Here is a 27,169-nt window from a genome sequence, read left to right as displayed (position 1 = left end):
TACGGGTGGGGAGTGTCTTGTGATGTGTCCAGGAATAGGTCACTAGTGCGTGAGGCCGCGGCTGTGTTCTGGAGGGGTTCGGCTGCCGAGTCTGGGTCCCGTGGTGGGGAGGGCTCTCACCCGCCCACTCTGGGCGCCCAGAGTGAGACAGCCTGGCACGGTGCTGTGCCGTGGCCACGGCGAGTGTCTTGTTACGCTCCCTCGGGAGAGTGGGAGGCCCCTCTCTGAGTTAGGGTCAGTCTGGGCCCCGGATCTCAGTGCTGCGGCTCTGGGGTCTGGAGACTCGGCTCTGTCTCTCCTTGACTTCACCTCTGCTGCTCATCTGTCTCTCCCCCCCCCCCCCTGCCCCTGTCTTTCCTTCTCCCTCTGCTGTGGGGCCAAGTTTGAGCTGGGCAACCCCTTCAAGACACTGCGTTCCCTCACCCGGTTATTCTAAATACCACAAGGAAGTGATGGCACCCGTGTTCATCTGCACCCGTGTTCATCCTTCTCTGGCTTAACATGACGTCTTCCAGTTCCATCCACGTTGCCGCGAGTTGCATGATTTCATCCTTCCTGACAGCTGTGTAGTATTCCACTGTAGTTCCCACATCTTCACGCCCACTGGCCTGTGGACACCGAGGCTGACTCTGAAACTCAGCAGCCACACGAGCTGCAGTGGCGAGTGGCGTGCACACATCCTTGGAATGAACTTTCTTCTGTCCTGGGGGATAGATACCCAGACGTGGAATTATCTGGCATCTGGAGCTCAAAATAAGTTCACTGTGAACCCTCAGGCTCTCCCGTGGGACAGTGCTCCCACCAGCGGTGGACGAGGGCTCCTCGCCACAGATGGTTCCCAGGACCCTCGATATGCGCCACCCTCCCTGGCGGAGGCTGGCATCTCGTTGCCGTCTTGGTTTGGAGCGTTCGGGCTGATAAGTGATGCTGAGCATCTGTGTGCCCGTTGGCCACCTGCTGGGCTTCCTCAGGGAAGTATCTGTTCCCTTCCTCTCCGCACTGTGGGCAGATGGACTTCCTGCAGGAACCGCCCGACTGGCGGCGGCGTGCATTTCTGTGGGACTGTTACGGGGGCCGGGGGGGGGGCGGTGTTCTCTCTGAGGAGCGGAGAGCCGGCCGACCTGCAGGAACTGAGTTGGACCCCTGTGCCTGGCCACTCTGCCGGGCGGTCACTGCTGGCTCCAGACCCACCTCAGGGGCCTGGGGAGAGGCAGCGAGTCAGGCAGACTGGGAGCCCGAGTGCTGCCGGCCTTTGTTTTTAGTGCTGTGGTTTTGTGGCTGTGTGGGTGCTGTGGCTTTGTGGGTGCATGGCTTTGAGGTGCTATGGTTCTGTGGGAGCTGTGGTACTGTGGATACTCTGGTTTTATAGGTGTTGGGATTTGTGGGTGCTGTGGCTTTGCGGGGCCTGTGGTTTTATGGGTGCTGTGGTTTTGTGGTACTGTGGTTTTGTGGTACTGTGGTTTTGTAGGCAGTCGTTTATAGGTGCCTTTGTCTAGCACCCATCTCAGAGCACTGGGCAGAGCAACTACTCCTAGGCCAGGGAGCACAATCAACAAATGAAAGCCCTTCCTTCGGGGCAGCTCTTCCAAGATAAGGCAAAGATCTGCTGCAGCCAGGAGATCCACTCAAGGGTGAAATACCGTCTGGGGGTGTTTCTCCTTTCCTTAGTCCAACAACCGTTTAAACATTCATCTTAACTCTACTTCTTAATATTAGTCATTTTGTATGGACACAGTAAGAGATACATTAAGCTTAAAGGGTGGTTCCCCTGGGGACACCTTGCTATAGACACCAGACTACAGTGCTCAGGCCAGATTGATCTTTCCTAACTCTAGCAGGGTCCTAATCCAGTTGTTTCTCCTTGGATCATGACAGAATTTGTCCATGACCGTGCTCTTAACTTAAGTATTATGGTGCTTAGCCTGGCTCATTTCAATGCCCTGGGTCCATCTAGACCCTGGTTTTGGGGATACTAGGAACTAAGGGCAACTGAGGCTTAAATCGAGTAAACAGATGCCCAGGAGTGAATATTATTCAGAGTCCGTTAACTCCCAAGTTACAAAAGCATAGCATTAACTGTCTTCCTGTGTCTATACGCAAAGGACACTGCTCTGAAGTAAACTATGCAAAGAACATAAGGAAATAGAAAAAGCAACATTCCACTCACAAATACAAAAGCAGAAATTTCTGAGGACTTTGACTTTACGAGTCGCAGGTACTGCTTAGGGGAATGAGTGATTGACAGGTAGAGAAAGCAGAGCACAGAGAAGGTAAAGATGAATACCAGGGGCTGGAGCAATAGCACAGCGGGGGGGGGGGGGCGCTTGCCTTGCACACGGCCGACCCGGCTTCAATTCTTTCGTCCCTCTCGGAGAGCCCAGCAAGCTACCGAGAGTATCCCGCCTGCATGACAGAGCCTGGCAAGCTCCCCGTGGCATATTTGATATGCCTTAAACAGTAACAACGAGTCTCACGATGGAGACGTTACTGGTGCCCGCTCGAGCAAATCGATGAACAATGGGACAAGCAGTGCTACAGTGCTACCAAGGAAATGGGAGTGCTTCAGGAGCACTGGGATGGGTATTACTCAGTAAGCCTAAGCTCCTTGTGGCAGAGGAGAAAGCACAAACCAATGTTGTCCTACAGGTATTCAGAAAATAATTCTTCCCATTCCTTGGGCGGTCTCTGTGAGGTGCAGAAGCTTCTTAGTTTAATGCAGTCCCGTTTGTTTATTTTTGCTCCCACTTGCTTGGTCAGTGGTATTTCATCTTTAAGGATGACTTAACTTCAGTGCCATGGAGGGTTCTCCCTACATTTTCCTCTCTGCACCTTATGGATTCAGGTCTGATATTGAGGTTTTCATTCCATTTTGATCTGACTTTTGTGCCTGGCATTAGACAGAGGTCTGAGTTCAATTTATTTTTGCATGTGCTGTCCAGTTTTCCCAACACCACCTGCTCCACTTCACATTTCTTTGTCAAGGATTAAGTGATCAGATATTTGAGGATCTGTGTCAGTATATTTAACTCTGTTCCACTGGTCTGAGGGTCTGTTGCTAGCCCAATACAATGCTGCTTTAATTACTACTGCTTTGTGGTACAGTTTGAAGTTGGGAAAGATGCTGCCTCCCATTTCTTTTTCCCAAGGATTGCTTTAGCTATTCATGGGGATATTTTGTTCCATATGAATTTCATCAGTGTTTTGTCTGTTTCTTCGAAAAATGTACCGGGCATCCTTATAGGGACCGCAATGAATCTGTACAATGCTTTGGGGGAGTATTGCCATTCTGATGATGTTAATCCTCTCGATCCATGAGCAGGGGACGCATCCTCTCCATTTCCTCCTGTCTGCTTTTATTTCCTGAAGTAGTGTTTTGTAGTTTTCTTTGTACAGGTCCTTCACCTCTTTAGTTAAGCTGACCCAGGGTACTCGATTTTCTGAGGCACAATTATGAATGGGATTTTTTAAATAGATATCTCTTTCTTCTTGGTGCCTTTGTTTTTGAATGCTGTGGTTTTGTGGGAGTTGTGACTGTGTGTGATTTGGTTTTGTGGATGCTATGGTTTTTGAGTGCCGTAGTTTTATGGGTTCAGTGGTTTTGTGCATGTTGTGGTTTTGTGGGCACTGTGGCTTTGAGGATGCTGTGGTTCTGTGGGAGCTGTGTTTTTGTAGGTGCTGTGAATCTATGGGTGTTGTGGTTCCGTGGATTTTGTGGATGCTGTGGTTCTGTGGGTTTCATGGTTTTGTGGGTGCTGTGGTTTTATGGTTGCTGTGGTTTTGTGTGAGCTGGGGTTTTGTGGGTGCTGTGGTTTTGTGGGCTTTGGGGTTTTATGGGTGTTGGGATTTAGTGGGTGGTGGGGTTTAGTGGGTGCTGTGATTTTATGGGTGCTATGATTTTGTGGGATCTGTGGCTTTGGGGGTGCTGTGGCTTTGGGGGTGCTGTGATCTGATTGGCCCCAGGGGTTGTGGGGTCGTGGTCTTGTGGATGCTTTGTTTTATGGGAGCTGTGGATTTTAGCAGCTGTGTGGACAGCTCTGTTGCATCCATGTTACTCGGGCTCTTTGGCATACGTGGCCTGGAGTCAGGTGGGTGCACCTGGCTCTGTGGGTTTGTTTCACCCGAGGCAGCGACAGGAAGTGGCCCCAACAGAGTCCCTGTTTCCAGGGCCCCTTGCACGTTGCTGACCAGGGCCCTGCAGTGCCCACCGTCGGCCTCTGAGGGAAGCTACAGCTTTGGGGTTCCAGCGGGTGATGGGTGTCAGCGATACTGTCCGTGCTCTGGGCTCTCATGAACTCTCACCTTCTTCCCCGTTTAGGACTTCCTGGGACAAGTGTTCTGCACCTTGGGGGAGATCGTCGGTTCCCAGGGGAGTCGGCTGGAGAAGCCCATCTTGTGAGTATCCCCCTGGGTGGAAACGTGCGCCGGCCCCGTCCTGGCTCCAGTGTCCTGGGCTCTCTCTGCAGCATCTGGTTTTCTCTGCGTCACGCACTCTGCCAGGGTGGGCTGCAGGGTCAGCCCCCGGCCCCTTCCTCCCCCGACCCCTGCCCCACTCCCCAGGTCCCTCCTCACTGCCCAGTGCCCACCTGCCATGTCCCCCCTTTGGGGGCTTCCCAGGGTCGTGCCAGGACCCGGGAGGCCTCAGCTCCCGTCCCGTCTTTCCCCACTGCCGTGCCCCGTCTTCCAAGAAACATTCAAGGGACTCACGTGTCCGTCTTCCTTCTGCCCTTCGGCTCTCTGGAGCGGCCCGAGGGCTTCTCCGGCACCTGGTCTCGTGGGCGCAGCTACGCAGAGGTGCCCGACGTGCCCCCGGCTCACTGCAGACCCCGTGGCTTGTTCTCTTCGCTATCTCAGTCACAGGGATTTGAGTCCAGCCTCATCTTTTCAGGTTCTGGGATTCTGTTACTGTTCTCACTTCGGAAAGTAGATTAGGGTGAAACTGATTTGTTCCTCCTAGTCTGTGGGAACTCAGCCGAGAGTCTGAGGACGGGTGTGACAGAGACAGATGCATCTTTTACTCGCCTCTTCGTGGCAGCTCTGGGTTCACCGTCGTCAGCTGTTGGGCTGCTCCGGTTCGGGGCAAACATGTTCCTTGTATGTCTGCTTTACCCCCCTCTCGCCACGCACAGTGGCCCGTGTCCTCGCTTGGCTGCGTCTGTGTCCCCGCCCCTGTCTCTGGAGGGGTCCAGCTTCTGCCGTTGCACAGCGTCCTCTGTCCGTGGGGCGTGAAGGTGCAACCCTGCTTTCCCCGCCAAAGCGCCAGTGCAGCCCCCACCTAAAGGGCCAGGAGCACCTTCAGGCTTGGGGAGCACGGCTGCCCTGCTCCGGGCCACCAGGGCAGAGTCTCCCAGATGGAACCGGGACCAAAGCTGACCCTTCTGTCCTGGCTGTGCTGAGGCAGGTTCTGCAGCTGTGACAGGGCACAGGGGAGGGGGCAGCTGGGTGGTGCTGGGGCCTGAAGCTGCTGTCCTGGGCCCAGGTCCCACTCAGACTCAGAGCTCAAGAAGGGGACCCCCAGGGGCACCAGAAAGGGTCAAGGGAAGGCCCAGACATCAGGGCTGGAGGGCGAGCCAGCCTCTGCCACCATGGCAGGCCCCAGCAAGTGCACGGGACTGTGCAAGTAAGCGTACACGTGCAGATGTGTGTGCAAATGTTAGTGCATACATGCAAATGTGCAGATGTGTGTGCGCAAATCTTAGCATGCATGCAAATATATGTGAGTGTGAGTGCATGCGTACAAATGTGTGTGAGTGCATGTGTGCAAATGTGGGTGCATGCATGTGAGTGTACATGTGAGTGCACATGTGAAAATCCATTGTGTATGTATAAGAACACATGTGAATGTGTGTGTGCAAGTATGAGTGTACATGTGTATATGGGCATGTATGTGAGTGTGTGAGCCTGAATGTGCATGCGTGTAAATATTCGTGTGCACTTGTGCATGTGAGCGTGTATGAGTGTGAGTGTGTGCATGTGTACTATACAGCCCAGAGCAGTCAGACCGTCAGGGAGCTTCAGCAGGGTCTCCTGAAGACCTGGGGTCTTGCCCCTTGCTCTGGGCTGCGGCTGGGGCACTGGGCGTGACTGTCTCTCTTCGGAGCTCCTGCCCACATCTCAGGTTGATGGGTCATATTTGTCCTCCTGAGATAATGAACAGCTGCACTGAGGTCTCCAGGCTCGGGCGGGCCAGGCCTGCCGCAGTGTGTTGGATCATCACTTGAACTGAGGCTTTTCAGTCCCCGAGTCCTGAAGTCCTTAGAAACACTGGAGTGATGTACTTTTCAGAAGATGAAGGTTGCCAGACTAGCAGCTACACCTGCCACCTGCTCTAGACTCTCACACACATGAGCAGAGGCTTGCAAGTGGGTCAGGGCTGTCAAATGTAGCCAGCACCTTTTTCCTAAAAGACCACTGAAATCACCTCATCTCCCTCTCTTTCCTTCCTTCCTTCATCATTATTTTTTTTTAATTTCCTTAGAGAGCTGTTTGGGAATTCAGCAAGCTTAGATAAAGGGCAATTTTGAACCAAACTTGATTACATTTATGTAAATCGTTCACCATATATAAATATTAAAACTATTCTGTCTATTCTCAGCATAGAGCTGAACAATCAGAGCTTTTTCACTGGCTTGTTATTCTGCTGGAAACATTCTGAATTTTTACAGCATTGGAATCAGAATTCCCAGGCAGTTGTAAAATATAACCTAGAGGTAAAAAATCAGCCAACATTCACACGTCTTTGCATTTGTGAGATCACGTGGCTGTGAGTAAATGTTAGTGGTTCTCATGCACACGGAAATGAACCCTGTAGCATGGATGCTGGTGCTTCCCAGGCTGGGGCGTGTGTGCGGAGAATAATGGCCAGGCCAGAGGAGCCTCTGACCCTGAGGTGCGGGTGCGGGCGGATCTCACAGACAGGGCCCTGCACAGACATCCCAGGCCCGCAGCGCCGGGCCGGTGGAGGGGGGCGGGGTGTGAGGCCGCTCGGCTCTGCTCAGCTAAGCCTCCTCGGGCAGGGTCACTGCTGTGCTTCCTTCCTGTCTCCCGGGGCAGCGGAGCTGTGGGCGTCTCCCGGTGTCCCTGGAAGGGACAGTCTCCCTTTCCTCCTGCTCTCTGGCCATCTCGGGGACGCCAGGGACCCCGCCCGGGGCCTTGCTCTTGCCTGCATGCGTCACCGGGGATAGTCCCCACCCCGTGTGAGTCTGAGGGCCTCTTGCTGGTTTGCGAATTGAAGCAACTTGCTAGGTGCCTTCCTCCTGCCTATTTAGATGCCTCTTAGCCCTTTCTCCGACTTGGGGTTGGGTAGAAGTGGCAGAACCAACATTGTGCCTTGCTGAGGGCCTCGGGGACACTCCAGTCCCCACTGACACGACAGTTTGCTTTGGTTCTCCGTGTGTGGAGGCAGCAGGTCGGGTCGTTCCCTTCCAGTCCGGATTGTTCCGTGGTTTTACTCACGGAAGGGTGTTGAATGTTGGCAGATGCCTTTTCTGCCTTAAATGGGACGAGCACATGGGTTTTGTCCTTGGTCCTTGGTGATGGGCTTTTGTAAGGGTCGATGGTGCTGTGCCTGTGCGAAGCCCACGGGGCCGTGCTCTCACCGGGCTGCGGCTGCTTGCAGATGCAGTGCGAGATGTTTGCATCGAAGCTTGTTGAGGATTTTATTTTATATTATTATTATTTTGCTTTTTGGGTCACACCCGGCGATGCTCAGGGGTTACTCCTGACTCTTCACTCAGGAATTACCCCTGGTGGTGCTCAGGGGACCACATGGATGCTGGGAATTGAACCCGGGTTGGCCGCGTGCAAGGCAAACGCCCTCCCCGCTGTGCTATTATTGCTCCATCCCTTGTTGAAGATTTTCATCTGTCGTTTTCTTGTAGAGACTTTATCTGGCTCTCACATCAGAGACTTTATCTGGCTCTCACAGGATGAATGTGAGAGAATTCCCTCCTTCACTTTATTGGGAGAGTTTTTGGAACGTTGATTTTAATCATATCCGTGTTTGGGAATGCAGTGAAACTGTTTGGTCTTCCTTTTGGGGGAGGTTCTCACCTATTGTCCCTCTGGCCAGTTCCTGGGGTGTGGCCATGGGCGTCTGTAATTCACAGAGAGACAGGAAAGACCCCAGAAATGGACGTGTGAGTCCTAAGAACAGGGGTCCTGGGGGGCGTGAGCCTGGTCAGATGGTTTCCTGCCGTCACTGTCGGGGCCCCTCCTGGGGAGTGAATATCAAGTAAAGGTCAAGTCCTGCCAGTCCGTCTCCCCACAAGCATGTGGGCCGTAGGTGTGGGGCCTGAGAAAGGGCGGTGTGGTAGCTTTGAGGTCTGGGCGATCACATCTTTCTTTGGGGGCCACACTCAGGGGTACTCAGGGCTTACCCCCAGCCCTATGCTCAGGGATCACTGCTGGCGGGCTGTGGGAACCAATGGGTGCTGGGCACTGAACCCGGGTCTGCCACGTGCAAGGAAATTCCCCACCTGCTGCACTGTTGCTCGGCTCCTGGGCTGTTACGTCTTAAAACTCAGACACAGCCACTCTTGGAACTCGGTGAAAGTCCCAGTTGCACTTAACAGTCAGGATTATAGATATAGTCACACTGAAGCTCAGTTATAGTCACAATTACAGTACATTTATAGCCACACTTACAGCTCAGCTACAGCCATGATGATAGCCACACTTAAGCTCACAGTCACAGTTGCAGTCACAAATAGAGCCGCACTTATGCTCACAGTTAGTTACACCCATGACTGCAGCCGCACTTAAATCTTCATGTAGAGTCCTACTCACAGCTCAGCTTCAGGACGCTCACGGTTACACTCGGCTCTGCTAGTTAGTTATACTTACAGCCCAGCTACAGTTACAGGCATACTTACAGCCCAGCTACAGTTACAGGCATACTTACAGCCCAGCTACAGTTACAGGCATACTTGAAGCCCACCTACAGTTATAGGCATGCTTAAGAGCCCAGCTACAGTTACAGCTATACTTAAGGACCAGCTAGAGTTACAGTTATACTTAAGGACCAGCTACAGTAACAGATATACTTATCCCAGCTGTAAGTTACAGTATACTTACAGCCCAGCTACAGTTACAGATATACTTAAGGACCAGCTAGAGTTACAGTTATACTTAAGGACCAGCTACAGTAACAGATGTACTTATCCCAGCTGTAAGTTACAGTATACTTACAGCCCAGCTACAGTTACAGATATACTTACAGCCCAGCTACAGTTACAGATATACTTACAGCTCAGCTACAGTTACAGATATACTTACAGCTCAGCTACAGTTACAGATATACTTACAGCCCAGCTACAGTTACAGATATACTTACAGCTCAGCTACAGTTACAGATATATTTACATCTCAGCTACAGTTACAGATATACTTACATCCTAGCCATGGTTACAGATATACTTACAGCCCAGCTACAGTTACAGATGTATTTACAGCTTAGCTATAGTTACAGATATACTTACAGCTCAGTTACAGTTACATTTATTACCCAGCTACAGTTACATATATACTTACAGCCCAGCTACAGTTACATATATACTTATAGCCCAGCTACAGTTACAGATATACTTACAGCTCAGTTACAGTTACATTTATTACCCAGCTACAGTTACATATATACTTACAGCCCAGCTACAGTTACATATATACTTATAGCCCAGCTACAGTTACAGATATACTTACAGCCCAGCTACAGTTACAGTTATACTTATGGCCCAGTATAAGCTACCGATGTACTTACAGGCCAGCACAGGGAGGGTATCTGGAGCATGGGGGAGCGTATGGAGGCTGAGCGGGTATTTCTGGAGGATGTGGGGGATGGAGGGTGATCTGCAGGTGGTCACACACAAGGGTGATGGATAGTCCCCTGTGGGCACAGGGGGCACTGATTGTTGGCCTGCAGGTGACCGCACATAGAGGGTGATGGACAGTCCCCTCGTGGGCTCAGGGTTGGGTTGACTGTGTTGGGCTGGAGGAAGCAGCAGCCAACGCTCTGGGCAGGAAGGAGAGTCAGGAGAAGCATATGAGGGTCCATGTGGTCCAGGCAGGATGAGAGATGTAGAACTGTTAGCACATCCTGTGTGTAGTGTCGCCTGTTCCTCAGTGCTGTCCTCACCCAGATTCAGCTCTGCTGGTCAAGATTGTGGTGAAATGAGTATCCCCAAAGGGGCGGCACATGGCGGTTCTTGTTGGAATATAGTTATGAACATTCTAGGTTTAACATTGGTATATCCATTCTCCTCTGCCACAGAGAGTTTAGGTTTATCTGGTAATACCCATCACAGTGCTCCTGAGTCACTCCCATTCCTTTGTTTATCTGTAACCACTTTTCTATGCTCTCTTCCCCAACCAGTTAATCAGTTTTCAGACTAATCAGACTCTGTTAATTTGTAAGGTCAGATCTTTCTAGACACTGAACTTGTATTGTAAGTTAATATCGCCTTTCTCCTGCCTTTCTCCTCTCCGTATGTCTTTTGAATACTTTAAAACAATGTCCTTTTTGTATGGACAAAGGAAGACAATTAATATTAAGCTTTTGTAACTTGGGATTTAATTGGCTTCAAATATTATTCACTCCCGGGCATCTGCTTTTTCAACTTAAGCCTCAGTTGCCCTTAGTTCCTAGCACCCCAAAAACAGGGTCCCGATGAGGGACTGAAGGGACCCAGGGCAAGCTGTGAGCTACCCTGGCATCGATATGGGCCAGGCTAAAGTGCCACAATTCTTAACTATAAGTTAAGAGCTTAATCATGGACAAATGCTGTCATGATCCAAAAGCAAGGACAAGACTAGGACCCTGCTAGGAATAGGAAAGACTACTCTGGCCTGAGCACTGTAGTCTGAAATTGAGATGACCCCAGGAGAGCAATTCTGTAAGCTTAATGTATCTCTTACTGTGTCCATACAAAATGACTATTATTATGAATGCTTATATGTTTGTTGGACAAGGAGAGGAGAAACACACCCATGGGATTCTGCTCTTGGGTGGGTGTCCTGCTGAAAGAGAATCTGTCCTAGAAGCAGCATCCCCTGAGGGAAAGAACTTTACCCTTATTGATTGTGACCACACCTATGTGTAAGCCCCAACCCCTCATACCTTGGAGATTTAAGGAAGCTGTAAGAGGGGGTGGCGGGGGAGAAGCAGATAGAGAGACAAGAGTGAGTAGAGAGGAGATTGGGATAAACAGCAATCAAGACCAACCTGCCTGGCTCCCTTCCTTCTTTCGCCTGCCCATTGCCATGGACCTCCTCGGGGTGGGGGAAGCAGCGTGAGACTACGAATGGGAGGAGGGGGCGGGGGAGAGATAGAGCACTGCTGCCCCTTTTTTGTGATTATACAAGTTCTGGAGTGACAGTGGGGCGGGGGGGAAGCTGCAGGGTCCCCTGGGAGGTGCTTTCCCTGTCGCGTAAAGAAGGCAGGTTTCCAGGGGCCTTGAGAGCAGGGATGACTCTGGCGACGTCCGGTCTGGAGGACCAAGTCCAGGTTGAAACTGGGAGTGTTTTTTGAGGCCGTGATTGAAGGTGCATTTGTTGGGAAAGAACCTCTCCATGCATCATTGCTCGTTGATTGATGGTATAAAATGTACAGTATGAGTTTACATGTCAGAGCTACTATACAACATTCATGCACACAATTGTGCTTTTTATTGTTTTAGGGGAATTCCAGGGAAGAAATGTGGCACCATCATCCTTACTGCTGAGGAGTTAAACTGTTGCAGAGTAAGTAAATGTTTCTTTGGTTTAGAAAAGCAATTCTGACACTTCTTTGAAATGATATTTTTGAAACTAAAATTATTATGGAATAATTGCAGCAAGAATAATTAAACCCGGGCTTTATGTAATCTGTAACCCATAAAATGTCATTGTGGATTCTGGGAACTTTATCTGAGTAATGGCTTTCCGAGGCTGGAGCCATTCGGTCTCGCCTCAGGCCCACACGCCCACTGTGAGCACCTTAGGGGGGCCATGGCCCACCCGTCGCTCTGGGCCATAGGGTTCCTGCCTTTCTGAGGGCGCGTGTTCTGGCTTTAGCTGTGGCTCTGCTCGGGCTGGTCCCAGTTCAGAGCGGAGACCCTCAGTTCTAGTCGTAACAGGCGCTGGAGAGGGCTGACACGGGACCCCCAGCCCACCCAGCGGCGAGGGCGCAGGTTAGGGTGGCAGTGCTGGGTTTCGGTGCCCAGCGTGTCTGCACCTTCTCAGCCTTGAGTGGCGTCACTGGGGCCGCCCGGGCCCAAAGCGTCAGGGGGGCTCCATGCGGGGTGCCAGCTGGGACCCCTGGTGGGAAAGGAGGGGCTCCACGTCCTCGGGCATGTGGGGTGCACCTGCAGGGCTTGCGAGGGGCAATGCTGTCCTGACGCTGGCCTGGGGGACTGGTCTGAAGCCAGGGAGCCGCGGAAATGGCGCAGAGTGAAGGCTCCCCCCAGCACGGGGCAGCCCCAGCTCAGGGTCCCCTGGGGGCATCGCTGGCGGCCCCCGGGTTCCTGCACACCGTCTCCGTGGGGCCTTCTGTGGGATTGGTGGGATCCAGGGGCCCCGGCGAGTCCTGAGCACTGCTGGGTACACTCTCCCCCCAAACCCTCTTGAGATGGGTAAAATGAGACAGTGGCCGAGCCCAGCTTGTGCACTCATGTGTGACGAGCAGGACCCCTGCCGCCCCCCCCAGTCAGCTGCTCTTGGTCAGAGGTGCTGGTTTTGGGGTGTGGCCGCCCTCTCCAGAGATCAGCCCCCCAGGAACCACGAAAGGTGCATGTGTAATGTAAGTTTGGACAAGGAAATCCTGTTCCCGCACCTGGGTGCGTGGCCTGTCTACATGGCAGCACTGCCCAGCAGCCCTGTGAAGGCTGGAAGTGGCCATTCCAGGCCCCAGACAATGGTTGAGCCCCCTGTCCTCCCCCCCCCCCCCCGCCTGAGCCAGGTTAGGGTGTCTGGGGCTCTGGAACACTTGACCTTGGGCACTAAAATGGAAAATTTGTTTTCCTGGGGAGTCTTGCTTGTAATCTGTCGCGTCTGGTTCTTTGTGACCCTGGTTTTGAGCTGTTTTGTTAATCCTGTCTCTAGGATGCTGTCCTAATGCAATTTTGTGCAAACAAACTGGACAAAAAGGACTTCTTTGGGAAATCAGACCCTTTTCTCGTATTCTACCGGAGTAATGAAGACGGCAGGTACATTTGTCTTTTACGCATTTTAACTCGATGGAAAGAAATGATTTTTTCAAAGGCCATTAAATTTATAAACAGAGCTCAGTTTTGGTGCTTTAAAAATTGATGTGAGTTTTGCATTGCTAAGGGTTCCAGCTGCTTCGATGACAATGCTTAGCTTTATCAACATTCTGTTTTGTTTGAAAAGGACAATGCTCTCATCTCCATGGAATGCTGCTTTGCTGCCGGTATGACTGTGTTATCTTACTGTTACTGCAGAGCTACACCGTTGTGGAAGTCCTCGTGATGATATTTAGTCCAGCTGGGCTGTCCCTTTGGGGGAATGCGACTTTTCAGGGCAGCTCTTAAGGCCGTGACATTTCCCACTAACATCTCCATCTTCCACTGAGTAGCGTTTTCCATTCTACTCTGGTAATTTAAAAATTTGCCATTAGATTGGTTTCTGTGTGATTTCAGCCTGTTTCCGTGGCTTGCTGTAGGTACTTGAACACATGTGGTTGCCATGGGATATTTAGCTCATGATTTTCTAATTTGTATTTAGTTGGTCGTGTTGGAAAGCAATGCCGTGGGATGTGTGTGTGCATCTGAGTCCTTATCCCGCCGCCTGATTTCTGTGGGGCTTTGGGAAGTCTTGTGACCATGTGAGACTCAGTTTCCCATCGGATAAAGGCTCTTAATCATGATTGCCTCTGGTGTTGTCAAGAGAGTTCAGTGATGAGTCAACAGAAACGTGGGAGTCAGGCAGGGGACGGCACTGCGGGGAGGGCGCTTGCCTCGTATGCAGCCGCCCGAGGTCGTCCCCAGCACCACATAGGGTCCCCTGGGCCCCGCCAGGAGGGATCCCTGAGCACAGAGCTAGGAGTAATCCCTGAGCACCGCCAGGTGTGGCCCCCAAACAAACAACGAGAAGTTTGCCTCACACATGGAATGAAAATTGTCGTATTGAGTGGATCCTGTGGCGTTCTGTTTTCCTCAGCCACACCTAGCAAACTGCTGCCTCAAGGAAGTGTCCGGTGGTGCTCAGAGTCCAGCCGGATGGAACATGTGCCCTAGAAGGAAGCTGCAAAATGCAGCAGGTGTGGCAGGGAGCAGGGGCCGGGGTGGGGCCAGTTTGGAGGGTGCAGAGCCTCCGGGAGACTTGCTGATGGAGCTGCTGGTCGCTGGCTTGGTTGGCGCTGCCTGCTTCTGCCTCACTCTCCAGACCAGCACGTGCAAATACCCACACACCCACTGACGCTCCCCACGTGCACACTGACCTTCCCCCGTGCACACTACCCTCCCCACGTGCACACTGACCCTCCCCATGTGCACTCTGACCCTCCCCACGTGCACACTGACCTTCCCCCACGTGCACACTGACCCTCCCCACATGCACACTAACCCTCCCCACATGCACACTGACCTCCCCACGTGCACACTGACCCTCCCCACGTGCACATGACCCTCCCCACATGCACATGACCCTCCCCACATGCACACTGACCCTCCCCACCCCATGTGCACACTGACCCTCCCCACGTGCACATGACCCTCCCCACATGCATATGACCCTCCCCACATGCACACTGACCCTCCCCACGTGCACACTGACCTCCCCACGTGCACACTGACCCTCCCCACATGCACACTGACCTTCCCCCGTGCACACTGACCCTCCCCACATGCACACTGACCCTCCCCACGTACACACTACCTTCCCCCATGCACACTGACCCTCCCCACGTGCACACTGACCCTCCCCACGTACACACTACCTTCCCCCATGCACACTGACCCTCCCCACGTGCACACTGACCTTCCCCCGTGCACACTGACCCTCCCCACATGCACACTGACCTTCCCCCGTGCACACTGACCCTCCCCACATGCACACTGACCCTCCCCACATACACACTACCTTCCCCCATGCACACTGACCCTCCCCACGTGCACACTGACCCTCCCCATGTACACACTACCTTCCCCCATGCACACTGACCCTCCCCACGTGCACACTGACCCTCCCCACGTACACACTACCTTCCCCCATGCACACTGACCCTCCCCACGTGCACACTGACCCTCCCCCGTGCACACTGACCTCCCCACGTGCACACTGACCTTCCCCCGTGCACACTGACCTCCCCACGTGCACACTGACCTTCCCCCGTGCACACTGACCTCCCCACGTGCACACTGACCCTCCCCCGTGCACACTGACCCTCCCCACGTGCACACTGACCCTCCCCATGTGCACACTGACCCTACCCCGTGCACACTGACCCTCCCCACGTGCACACTGACCCTCCCCATGTGCACACTGACCCTCTCCACGTGCACACTGACCTTCATGTGGGAGGTCTAAAGTATTGTACACAGCACTATGCTGCTGTAGTCCCCAGGGTGCCCTCCCCCAAGTGTGTCCCTCCAGGTCCTGGACCCCCCTCCAGAGTGTCCCCGCGACCTCAGGACGTGAGCCTGGCATTTCCTGCACCTCTGGTGTCAGAAATGTCCCTCCGTGCTGGGTCTTTGCTGCCCCCTGCACTCTTCCCGGATGGGATGCTGCCAAGTTGCTCCTCGCCACGCGGCTCTCAGCCTGCCCAGGGTCTCTGGCTCCGTCCCACCCTCCGGCACCACTCACAGTCCGCCCTGCACTTGGACTTCCCAGCTGGGCTGATGAAGCTGCAGCAGCAGGAGTTTAAACCAAGATGTTTTGGTCAATTAGTTACAGAGTCTCATTATCTGATACCTGGGGCAGGTCTCCCAAGTCTGAAAAGCTCAAAACTGTGAAGTGATACAGCGGCCCGAGCCTGACGGCGTTTATTCTGCGGAACAGAAGACAGCTAAGAGAAAACGGCAGGTCAAACACAGTCTGAGCCTCTTTCTTTGGTTCCTTTGCAGCTTCACCATCTGCCACAGGACAGAGGTGGTGAAGAACACGCTGAACCCCGTGTGGCAGGCCTTCAAGCTCTCGGTGCGGGCACTCTGCAATGGGGACCACGACAGGTCAGTGCCCAGTGTCCTCCCGTGGTCGTGCGTGCGGGAGCCGCTGGCAGACAGCAGAACCCTCCTGCGGAAGGTGGAAGGAGCCAGGGCGAGGCAGGAAAGGGGGACGGGTCGACTTTGCTCAGGCTGATTTTCCCAGGACGAGAGTGTGCAGCGTGCTGAGACCACTTCACAGCTGGTGTGAGCTGTGAGGCCCCCAGGGACCCGAGCTGCTCGCCCCCCCCCCCCCGCAGCAGCACCCCTGGGAGGTCAGGCACCCGCCTTTCTGCTGGGTGATGATAATACAGAGACGCGTGTTACCTCAGAGAGATCGCAGTAGGAAGTAAAAGTCTGGAGGCTGGAGCGATAGCACAGCAGGTAGGGCGTTTGCCTTGCATGCGGCCGACCCGGGTTCGATTCCCAGCACTCCGTATGGTCCCCTGAGCACTGCCAGGAGTGATTCCTGAGTGCAGAGCCAGGAGTAACCCCTGAGCATCGCAGGGTGTGACCCAAAAATAAAAAAATTTTAAAAATCCAGACTCTGGGAATTAGGAAAAAGAATTTTGTTACTTGTATGTTGGAAAAATGGGAATTTATTCCACTGGGGAAGGAGCTGTTGGCCAGAGAAATTGTCACTTTAAAGTGCCACGACTTGCTCGTTGGTGAATAAGAAACTTCTCTGGCCTGAGCTCCCTCGGCCTCGGAGGCTGCCGGTGCCGTCAGCGGCAGCGTGGACGCAAAGGGGCAGCGGGCCCCGCGACCCGCCCCACTCCTTGCCCTGGGACCCAGGGTCTCAGGAGAGTTCCTGTCCATACACAGGGAGCCAGCAGGGAACCAGGGGTCCCTCTCCCAAGACCGCTCATCCCCGAAATGGGTCTTGCAGGTTCTGGAACCTTCTCCAAGACCAGAGTTGTGAGAGCAGCACAGTCAGCTTCCAGGACCTAGAGGAGCTGAGAGCGCCCAGGATAGGGGTCTGGGTCTCAGTGTAGACGCCCACGGGGCCTGGGTCTCCTGGGGGGTCTCAGGCCTCTTGCCCCTAACCATGCCCCCCTCTCTCTCCTGCCCAGGACCATCAAGGTGGAGGTCTTCGACTGGGACCGGGACGGGAGGTAAGGCGGGTGTGGGGCGGCTCCTGACGCGGGCTGGGCTCCTGGTGGTCTGAGCTGGGGCCGGGACCCGGGTGTGATCTGAGGGCTGGGATCCACGCGGGATCAGGTGCGACCCCGGGCGCCCCAGGACTCAAGTGTGTCTTGTTTCTCAAACGCTCCTGGGCCCGGGAGCCTTCTCGGCCTCTCTGGTGGTGGGAGCCGAGAGCCCTTCCCCCCCGCAGGAGACCCTCACCCTGACCTGGGCTTTGTCCTCAGTCCGGTCCGTGGCGGGTCTCTGGGTCTCCTCAGCCCTGAAGCGTCCCAGGCCCCGCCCAGCCCCCGTCATCCTGGAAACCTCAGCAAGATCCACTTCAGGCCTCTGGTCTGGGTCCACACCCGCTGGTGCTCACTCCCCGGTGCTCAGGACCATGTGCGGGGATGGGCGCAGGCTCCTGCACACAGAGCCAGAGGCGTGTTCCCTGCGGTGGCTGAGCTGCACAAAGCCGCCTGTGAGGCCCGGAGCGCCGTGCCCCACGTGCCTGAGTCTGTCCGAGGGGCCCCAGGCGGTGACGGACCGCCTGTCACCGCGCTTCTTTGGGTGGGTCCCAGCTGCCCCCTCCTCTCCCCTCGCCTGCAGGGCGCGCGTCCACCTTGTGGCTGTGGGCTGACGTTCGGCTGGGCTGTGCCGGGCGCGGGTGCCCTCTCACCGCCCCTGGGGCCGCGGGTGCAGCCGAGTTTCCTGGCATGATCTTGGGCCACCCAGACGTGTCGTTCTAGGACAGGAGACTTCTTGTTTTTTCTAAGGACTTCTGTGTGTGTGGTGGGGGGCGGGGTTGGGGCCACAGCTGGCTGCCACAGGGGTCAGTCCTGGCTCTCTGCTCAGGGGTCACTCCCGATGGTGCTCAGGGGTCACTCCCGCTGCTCAGGGGTCACTCAGGGGTCACTCCCGCTGTGCTCAGGGCTCACTCCCGCTGTGCTCAGGGGTCACTCCTGCTGGTGCTCAGGGGTCACTCCTGCTGGTGCTCAGGGGTCACTCCTGGTGGTGCTCAGGGGTCACTCCTGGTGGTGCTCAGGGGTCACTCCTGCTTCTGCTCAGGGGTCACTCCCGCTGTGCTCAGGGGTCACTCCCACTGTGCTCAGGGGTCACTCTCGCTGTGCTCAGCGGTCACTCAGGGGTCACTCCCGCTGTGCTCAGGGGTCACTCCCGCTGTGCTCAGGGGTCACTCAGGGGTCACTCCCGCTGTGCTCAGGGCTCACTCCTGCTGGTGCTGGGGACCGTATGTGGTGCCAGGGATGGACCCAGGTCTGGCCGCATGCAGGGCGAGGGCCTTCAGCCCTGCCTCTCTCAGGCCCGTCTCACTGTCAGTAAGATTTGGAGGAAAATGACCCAAGTGCTGGCCCTGGCTCCCTGCATCTCCCCGCGGTGCCCGTGTCTCTCTGCGTGTGGTGCCCACAGAGCCCTGGGCTGTGTGAAGGGGCTGTGTGTGCCCCCTGCGGCCGAGTCTCAGGGACCCACACGCTGCGGGGAGGGTGTGGTCGCTCACAGAGGGCGGAGGGCTGGGGGCTGCCTTCGTGAGTGGTGGTTCCAGGGGTTCCCGCGGGCCCGGGCGCTGCCATGGCTCTCCTGCTGTGTCCCGGAAGGGGTCCTGGGGGCTGGCTGTTCCCTCTCACGTTGCTGAAGCCCGACGTGGCGGCATGTGGCCTCTCTGTGCCCCCTGCCCCCCTGCAGCCGCTCCAGGCTGTCTCAGGACCCTGGCCGAGGGGCTCGGGGGCCAGTGGGGAGAAGGTCCCCAGGGAGAGCACTGTTGGCTGTTGGCAAGACCCCAGCTTGGGTACAGGGTGCTGTGCGCCAGGCCCTGTTTGCTGCTGCGGGCTGGGAGGTGTGTGTGTACACGTGGGGCAGTGTGTAGGGCGTGTCAGTGTGTGTGAACAGAGTATGTGGGAGTGTGTTTGGGACAGCGTGAGGCTGAGAGTATGTGCACGAGGGGGTGTGTGTGAATGGGAGTGCGTATGACTGTACGTGAGTGTGTGTACAAATGGGTGACAGCATTCCCAGGAGAGTGTGTGAGAGCATGTGAGAGACTGTGTGCACTAAAGGGTGAATGTGTGTGTATGAGAGTGTGAGAGCCTGTGCATATGAGTGTGTGAGAGTGTGTAGGAGAGCATGTGTGAGTGAAAGTGTGTACATGGAGTGTGTAGGATAGTGTGTGTGGAGTGTGTATGGGGAGTGTGTGAGTGTGTCTATGAAGGAGTATGTATAGTATGTACATGTGTGTGTGAGTGTGTATATGGAGTGTGCATGAGAGTGCTGTTGTACATGAAGGGGGTTATGCGTATGAGTGTGTGTATGAGGGAGTATGAGTATGAGAATGTGTGTAAAAGGAGTCTGTGTGACAGTGTCTGTGTATGAAGGAGTTTGTGTGTAGGTGAGCATGTGTATAGTGTGTATAAGAGTGTATGTGTGTGTATGAGAGCATGTATGTGTATGGAGTATGTATAGTGTGTGTAGGAGAGCATGTCTGTGTGTGAGTGTCTGTGTGTCAGAAAGTGTCTCTGTGTGTAAGCGTGTCTGTGTATGAGAGTCTTTGTGTGTGTGTCTGTGTGTGCGAGTGTGTCCGTGTGTGTCTGTGTGTGTGTGTCTGTGTGTGCGAGTGTGTCCGTGTGTGTCTGTGTGTGAGTGTCTCTGTGTGTGAGAGTGTGTCTGTGTGCAAGTATGTGAGTGTCTGTGAAAGTGTGTCTGTGTGTGAGAGTGTGTGTGAGTATGTGAGTGTCTGTGTGAAAGTGTGTCTGTGTGTGAGAGTGTGTGTGAGTATGTGAGTGTCTGTGTGAAAGTGTGTCTGTGTGTGAGAGTGTGTGTGAGTATGTGAGTGTCCGTGTGAAAGTGTGTCTGTGTGTGAGTGTGTCTGTGTGTGACAGTGTGTCTGTGTGTGAAAGTGTCTCTGTGTGTCTGTGTGTGAGTGTGTCTGTGTGTGAAAGTGTCTCTGTGTGTGTCTGTGTGTGAGTGTCTCTGTGAAAGTGTCTCTGTGTGAGTGTGTCTGTGTGAGTGTGTCTGTGTGTGAGAGTGTCTGTGTGTGAGAGTGTGTCTCTGTGTGTGAGAGTGTGTCTGTGTGCAAGTATGTGAGTGTCTGTGTGAAAGTGTGTCTGTGTGTGAGAGTGTGTGTGAGTATGTGAGTGTCTGTGTGAAAGTGTGTCTGTGTGTGAGTGTGTCTGTGTGTGACAGTGTGTCTGTGTGTGAAAGTGTCTCTGTGTGTCTGTGTGTGAGTGTGTCTGTGTGTGAAAGTGTCTCTGTGTGAGTGTGTCTGTGTGTGAGAGTGTCTGTGTGTGAGAGTGTGTGTGAGAGTGTGTCTTTGTGTGTGCGAGAGTGTGTCTGTGTGTGTGAGTCTGTGTGTGTGACAGGAGGTGCTCATACCCTCAGTCACTCCTGTCAGGTTTCCCCTGTGCTTACTTATTAAATCTGAGTATCGCTTTGATGACTGAGTCCCTGAGCTCAGACTTGATCACTGTTAAGCGAGACCCCCCAGCGGAGCTCATTATCCGCTGATGGATCAGTGGAGCGAGACGCCAGGAAAGCGGAGCATCGCCCTGTGAGGCCGGGCTCCGCTGAGAGCAGAAGCAGATTCTCCTCAGGCCCTAATCTCTCTCAGCAGTAGCCCAGAACATCCCCGAGTCCCCGAGACACGCTGCTGTGAGGGCTGCCGTGTCTGAGAGGCCTCCCCTCTAGATCCGTTTCCGTGGCCACTGCCCAGACGAGGAAGAGAGAGGCCGGGAGGGAGAGCCGTTTAACTTCAGAATGTTGCCTGCTGGGGATTCTCCTCTCCTGCTGCTGTGAGGGGTGTGTTGTGTATTGTAGCAGCGCTGGTCTGAGTTATTAACGACCGTTAATAACTACCCAACAGACGCCTACCCCTTCAGCACTGTCTGTTCCGGGGGCGGGGTGGAGGGGCCAAGACCACCTTCTCAGAGACGAATGTTCGGCTGAAATGAGTTCATGCCTTAGACACGAGGGACGGGGCCTGGCCGTGACGCCAGCATGTAAGGGCTCACACTGAGGAGTTCATGCCTTAGACACGAGGGACGGGGCCTGGCCGTGACGCCAGCATGTAAGGGCTCACACTGAGGAGTTCATGCCTTAGACACGAGGGACGGGGCCTGGCCGTGACGCCAGCATGTAAGGGCTCACACTGAGGAGTTCATGCCTTAGACACGAGGGACGGGGCCTGGCCGTGACGCCAGCATGTAAGGGCTCACACTGAGGAGTTCATGCCTTAGAAACGAGGGACGGGGCCTGGCCGTGATGCCAGCATGTAAGGGCTCACACTGAGGAATTCATGCCTTAGACACGAGGGACGGGGCCTGGCCGTGACGCCAGCATGTAAGGGCTCACACTGAGAAGAGGCTCACGTCAGACCTGATCTCAGTTCACTTCCTAACGCGTTAATGGTGGGGGATTAACCCGGGACTCCGGCCTGCCAGCCGGGCAGAGTGCGAGCTCTCAGCGGTCAGGTGCTGACCCCCGGCCTGCCAGGGCCGTGCCCTCTGAACCCCCAGACACGCGCCCTCTGCAGCTAGGCCTGAGCTGCCCCAGACGTGCCTAACTGGGACGTGAAAATGTGGAGGTCGGGGGGAGGTTAGCTGTGAGGGGGAGGGGGGCCCGCCTGGTGGCCGTGGGGTCCCGCAGGGGAACACCCAGAGGCTCTGCCAGTCTCGGGAGCTTCTCGTGTGTTTTTCCCGTGGGTGCCTCGCTCAGGGCCGCTCCTGGCAGTGCCCGTGATCCGACCCGCACTCCCCCCCACGAGGCCCGAGACGCTGCCGTGCCCTGCTGGGTAGCCCGCCCACACGGCCGCGCATCCTGATGGGTGAACTCTAATGGCATCAGCCGCAAACCTTGCTCCGTAATTGCACTCGGGAGCGGGGGCCCGGAGCGGGGGTAATTATTTCAGTGACAATGAAATTAACGGGAAATAGCAGAACAGCTTTATTGAATCAGGCGGAAATTGTGGGTGGAGATGCATTGCCAGAGCTCCGCTCCCGGCCTCCCCAGCGGGACCTGCTGCAGGCCTGCCACGGGGAGCATGAAATATTAAGGCGCAGAGAATAAAGCTCCTTCTCCTTGGTGCCGTGAAGAGACGGTCAGGGGGCGTGTGTGGGCGGTCACCGGGCAGCGGGACCGGCCACTGTGCCCGGCAGACTTCCCGGAGCCCAGCCATGTCCACTGACCAGACCTCCGCCTGTGGGAAAACCCTCCCTTTGTCTAGGTGTGGGCGGTCTCCTCGTGAGGTCCGTGTGCCGGTCACGAGTGGGGGTCTCTGCTGCCTTGTGGAGCTGCCCCCCGAACCACGGTGTGGGAGGCAGGACGGGGTGCAGAGACCCGCGGACACCCACGCCGGACAGAGGGACAGCCTGTCCTCTGCTCCTGCCCTTTGTGGCCAGTGAGCTTAGGCTCAGCATGGGGCCGAGGGGACCTGCCCACCGGGACTCCTGGTGACACTCGGGGACAGCACAGCCCAGACACAGTGTGGCACTCGCTCGGGAACCAGATTCAGGACCTGGTCACCGAGTCAGTGGGACAGCCGGGGGCCGTCCTGTCCTCCCGGGAACGTCCCTTTTGTTTCTGGTCCCTCCCGTGGGAGCAGCGAATGTCAGAGCCTCTTCGCTGAGATGCTAATGGGCAACAATTTGATTAGCACAGATGAAAATTTTGAGGTGAGTTATTAAATGAATAAAGCTGCTTAAAATATTAATACGACTGCTGATCGTGATAAGGAAAATGAAATGTTATTTGAACACTGACAGTATAAGTTTTGATTATACGTCACTGTGGGTTGCAGAATTATGTCTTTTAGAATGTCTTTTAGAATGGCACTTATTAAGTTTGTGGATAATATTAGGTTTTTCATGATTAAACCACACGCTTCCAAAAAGTTTTAAAGCCTAAGGGGAAATTCGTGAAAGCTAATCGTGTGTGTTTTTCTTCTCCCCTTTAGCCATGATTTCATTGGAGAATTCACAACTAGCTACAGGGAGCTTTCCAGAGGGCAGTCTCAGTTCAACGTGTACGAGGTACAGTCTGTGTCCCGGCAGGTCTCGGTCGGGCGTGCAGTGGAGAAGGCCGCCCGCCGCCGTCCCTCCCGCCCGTAGTGGATGCAGTGGACGCAGCAGCCGGCATTCGTCTCCGTGCCGGTCATTTGCTGCCTGCTGCCCGCCCCCTGCAGGCCCGGGGCAGGGACGGAGGGTCCCGAGGTCTGGGGTGCTGATGGCCCACTCTGCTCGCGCCACAGCCCACAGGGGCCACTGACCACCACGTGTGCCCCTCACGGTGTGTCCACTCACTGCCCGCCCCACGGCACAGGGAAGGCGCAGCCCCCACCCCCCAGCGGCTCTGCAGTGCTCGGCCACTGCCCGAGGGGCGACCGGCCCGGCCCTCCCGGTGCTGAGACCCTGGCAGGCGGGCGTGTGCGGGCAGGACACGGTCGGCCAGCGCAGGCCTAAGCAGGGGTTCGTGAGGGCGTGGGCGGGGCCAGCTAGTGTGGACGTGGACGTGGCAGCCAAGTGTGTCCTGGGCAGTGAGTGACCCACCAAGCACACGCTTAGCCAGGAGATCTGCCTCATCCACACAGAGGGAGGCCCGGCAGTCCCGTGGCTCAGACACACGTGTGCTGTTACACGGAATCCCCTCAGGCACGTGTGTGCTCTTGTACACGCTCCCTGCCCCTCGGACGTGTCTGCTCTTTCTCTCTGTTACTTGGGCCACCGTGAGACACAGTCGCAAGGCTGTCCGTGGTTGGGTTTCAGCCACACGGTGTCACGTGTGTGCCCTTTGGACATGTGTGTTCTTGTATCACACACGTAGTAGTCACAGGCGGCTGAAGGGACGTCAGTGGTGTCTGTGACATGGATGCATTGGGGTCTCGTGGCCCGTCCACCTGTGCCTGCCCCTCCCCGTCCCTCTCCCCGCTGGGGTGTCCGGCTCTTCCTTCATCATTTCCTCTTCATGCCAGAGGGGAAGCTCGTCACCGTCCCGGGTCCAGGGGCTTTCTGGGCCCGCCTGCTGCCCCCGACCTGCTCGGTGGCCCTCACCCACGGGGCTCTTCCCCTGGTCCCGGGGCAGTGCTCGTGGCCTCTGTGGCTCTTCCTGGTGCCGTTTGTCTGAGGTCCGAGAAACTTCTCTGTGCCTGCTGTTCTTGGCCATGTCCGGGAGCACCTCCGGAAGGCGGGGCGTGTCCGGGAGCACCTCCGGAAGGGGGGCCATGTCCGGGAGCACCTCCTCAAGGGGGGCATGTCCGGGAGCACTTCCAGAAGGGGGGGGCGTGTCCGGGAGCACTGCCTGTTCACCACTCCACTGAGCTGTTGGGAGGACGGGGCGGCCTGCCGTGTGAGCCTGTCCTGGTCCCACTGTGCCGCGCGGCCATCCTGCCCTCAGCCCTGGGGTCAGTCTGTTCCCGCACTCTCTGCTGACAGGCGGCGTCTCCTGAGCTGTTCCCTTGGCAGCACTTACTCCTCTCTCCCTCGTCTGGGCCTGCCCCCTGCGGCTGTCCTGAGGGCTGGTTGGCGTTTGGCGAGTGCGTCAGGGTGAGGCTGACGATGGCTCCAGCCTCACGCCAAACTCCGCACCCCCCTCCCATGGCCCTGCCTGACGTCCCACCTGACACGGCTTCTCCCTGCCCCAGCAAACTCCCGTAGCCCATTCTCGGGCGCCCGTCTGCTGGGAGCCAGAGTTGGGGGGTGTCCCTTGTGGGCGTGGTGAGTGCTGGGCTCCCCCCGCCCCGCCGTGGGCTCTGCCCGGCGCCTTCGGTCCCCCTGTGGCCCACCTCCCAGGTCCTGCTTGTCTCGCTCTCCTTCCTCTGCGGGGCCGCCCCATGGGGCCCCACTGGACGGGCCGGGCCTCTCTCCCGCTGCCCCGGGGCTCACTCCTCTCGGTGCACGCGTGGCCAGTGACCGGTTGGCCCCAGCTCCCCCGGCCGGGACGGTCACGTCTCTGCAGCGTGTGTGTTTATTCGCGCTCGCTCTTCAGCACGTGTCCGTCCGCCCTGCGTCTCCCGGGACCGCGGGGTGCGGGGCGGCCGGCTCGGGGCTTCTCCACACGTCCCCCTCCTGCTCGAGCCTGGCTCCTTGGCGCGGCTGATGCCAGGTGGTTTCCCTTGGGATTTATTTGCCGACTTCCGGCCCGGGGTCTCCTGCGCCCACTCCCCATCTGTCCCGCTGGGCCTCCAGCTCCCAACTCGCTCGGTGCTTTCACCAGGGTCTGTTTCCTATTGAACGTTCTCGTATCGTTATTGCCTGGTTTTCCTTACTCCCTCAGGTGTGTGTGTGTGCATGTGTACGTGTGAATGTGCGTGTGTGTGCCTGTGCGTGTGTGTCTACATGTGTCCGCATGTGTGCATGCATGTGTGTGCGTGCACATGTGTGTGCATGTGCGTGCATGTGCATGTATGCGCATGTGTATGTGTGTATGCATGTGCATGCGTCTGTGCATGTGTGCGCGTGTCCACATGTGCATGTGTGCGTGCGCATGTGTATGTGTGCATGTGTGTGTGCGTGCATGTGTGCATGTGTGTATGTGTGTGCGTGTGTGCATGTGTCCACGTGTGCGTGTGTGCATGCACATGTGTATTTGTGTGCATGTGTGTGCATGTGCTTGTGTGCATGTGTGTATGCATGTGCATGTGTGTGCATGCATGTGCATGTGTGTGTGCATGTGCGTGTGTGTGTATGCATGTGCATGTGTGTGTGTGCATGTGCATGTGTGTGTGTGTGTGTGTGTGTGTGCATGTTCTCTCACCCTCTGCCTCTCCTTGGGTTGATCATTTTAGCTCTGTCTTTCGCTTCCCAGCTCTCCGTTTCCACGGGTCAGTCACCGGCTGTTCTGAGTCCCCTTCAGAGCTGGTCCGTGTGGGTCTGGGCGGGCTGTGTGTCCGTGTGCGGTGTCTGTGCACCCTCCCTGCTTTGCACACAGGGTTCCTGGCCTGCTCTGTGGGGATGTCCCCGGGACTGAGGTTCGCTGGATTTGGGTCAGCTGGAGGCACTTCCCGCCTTCTGTGGACCCTCACCGTGTGCTCCCTGGGGGCTGGGCAGTGTGACTCTGACTAGTTGGGTGACATGGTGACATGGCATCAGCCTGCAGAGGAAACGGAGGGGGCCTCCCCCAGCCAGCAGGGGGCGCTGTCTGGGCCTGGCCGTGCTCCTCAGGGCAGTCTTGTGTGGGCACTAGGGCGGGTGGGCAGGGCAGCAGGGCGGGGCTGCTGCTGGTTCTGCCCCTGGACTGAGGCTGGGCAGGGCTGGGGCGGGCTGGGGCGGGGCCTCTGTCCTGGCCTGCGTTTCTCGGGCTCAGGCAGGCGTGTGAAGGTCTGCTGAGGGCAGGAGGGGTCTCTGCGGCCCCTGCACCACCAGCCTCACCCTCCCTCCCCCATCCAGCCCTTCCTCTCTCCTGCTCCGCGTGTCTCCTGCTCTGGTTGGGTTGAGGGCGCGTACCCCCCCGCCCCCCCCACCCTCCGGGTCTCCTTGGTGCCAACTGAGCCCGGGTTCCGGCAGCAGTGCAGGGCTCAGGCCAGGCCACTGCTGTGCCGCTGTGCCGGCATCACGGCCGTCTCTGTCAGAGGAGGCCCAGGCCGTCTCACAGCAGCTCGTCCCCGCCTGGCCATCGACCCTGGGGGACCAGAGATGCACAGTGGGCTGGGCACGCGCCCTGATGCAGCTCGACCCAGCTCCATCCCAGCACCCACGAGGCCCCCTGACGCCCAGGCGTGACCCTGGGTGCAGAGCCAGGAGTTTCCCCGAGCACCCTCAGGCGTGGCCCGAGACAGAGAAGGAAAGAGCAGCTTTTAAATGCACCGATACCACACTTTAAGGTGCTTAGGCCTGGCGATGTGCCCGTCCCCCATGTCAGCCACTGTGTGGGACCCGGACACGCATGTGTCCTCAGGCCCTGAGGAGCCTGCAGGCGGGCCC

The 27,169-nt window shown here is 56.2% G+C and overlaps 1 protein-coding gene across 2 annotated transcripts in view; it reads left to right on the top strand.

Annotated features, from left to right (window-relative positions):
* Positions 1-27,169, top strand: part of CPNE8 (copine 8) — a 67,575-nt gene that overhangs the window by 17,382 nt on the left and 23,024 nt on the right. For both annotated transcript variants that reach the window (XM_055118394.1, XM_055118396.1), the window contains exons 6-11: positions 4,316-4,392; positions 11,670-11,733; positions 13,072-13,175; positions 16,053-16,157; positions 17,204-17,245; positions 23,209-23,284. In XM_055118394.1, the coding sequence (XP_054974369.1) occupies positions 4,316-4,392; positions 11,670-11,733; positions 13,072-13,175; positions 16,053-16,157; positions 17,204-17,245; positions 23,209-23,284 (468 nt within the window). The remainder of the gene's footprint in view (positions 1-4,315; positions 4,393-11,669; positions 11,734-13,071; positions 13,176-16,052; positions 16,158-17,203; positions 17,246-23,208; positions 23,285-27,169) is intronic.

Source organism: Sorex araneus, chromosome 10 (assembly GCF_027595985.1).
Source record: "Sorex araneus isolate mSorAra2 chromosome 10, mSorAra2.pri, whole genome shotgun sequence".
NCBI classification, from domain to species: domain Eukaryota; kingdom Metazoa; phylum Chordata; class Mammalia; order Eulipotyphla; family Soricidae; genus Sorex; species Sorex araneus.
The sequence above is the reverse complement of the archived record's forward strand: the minus strand, read 5'-3'. Positions and strand labels throughout refer to the sequence as shown.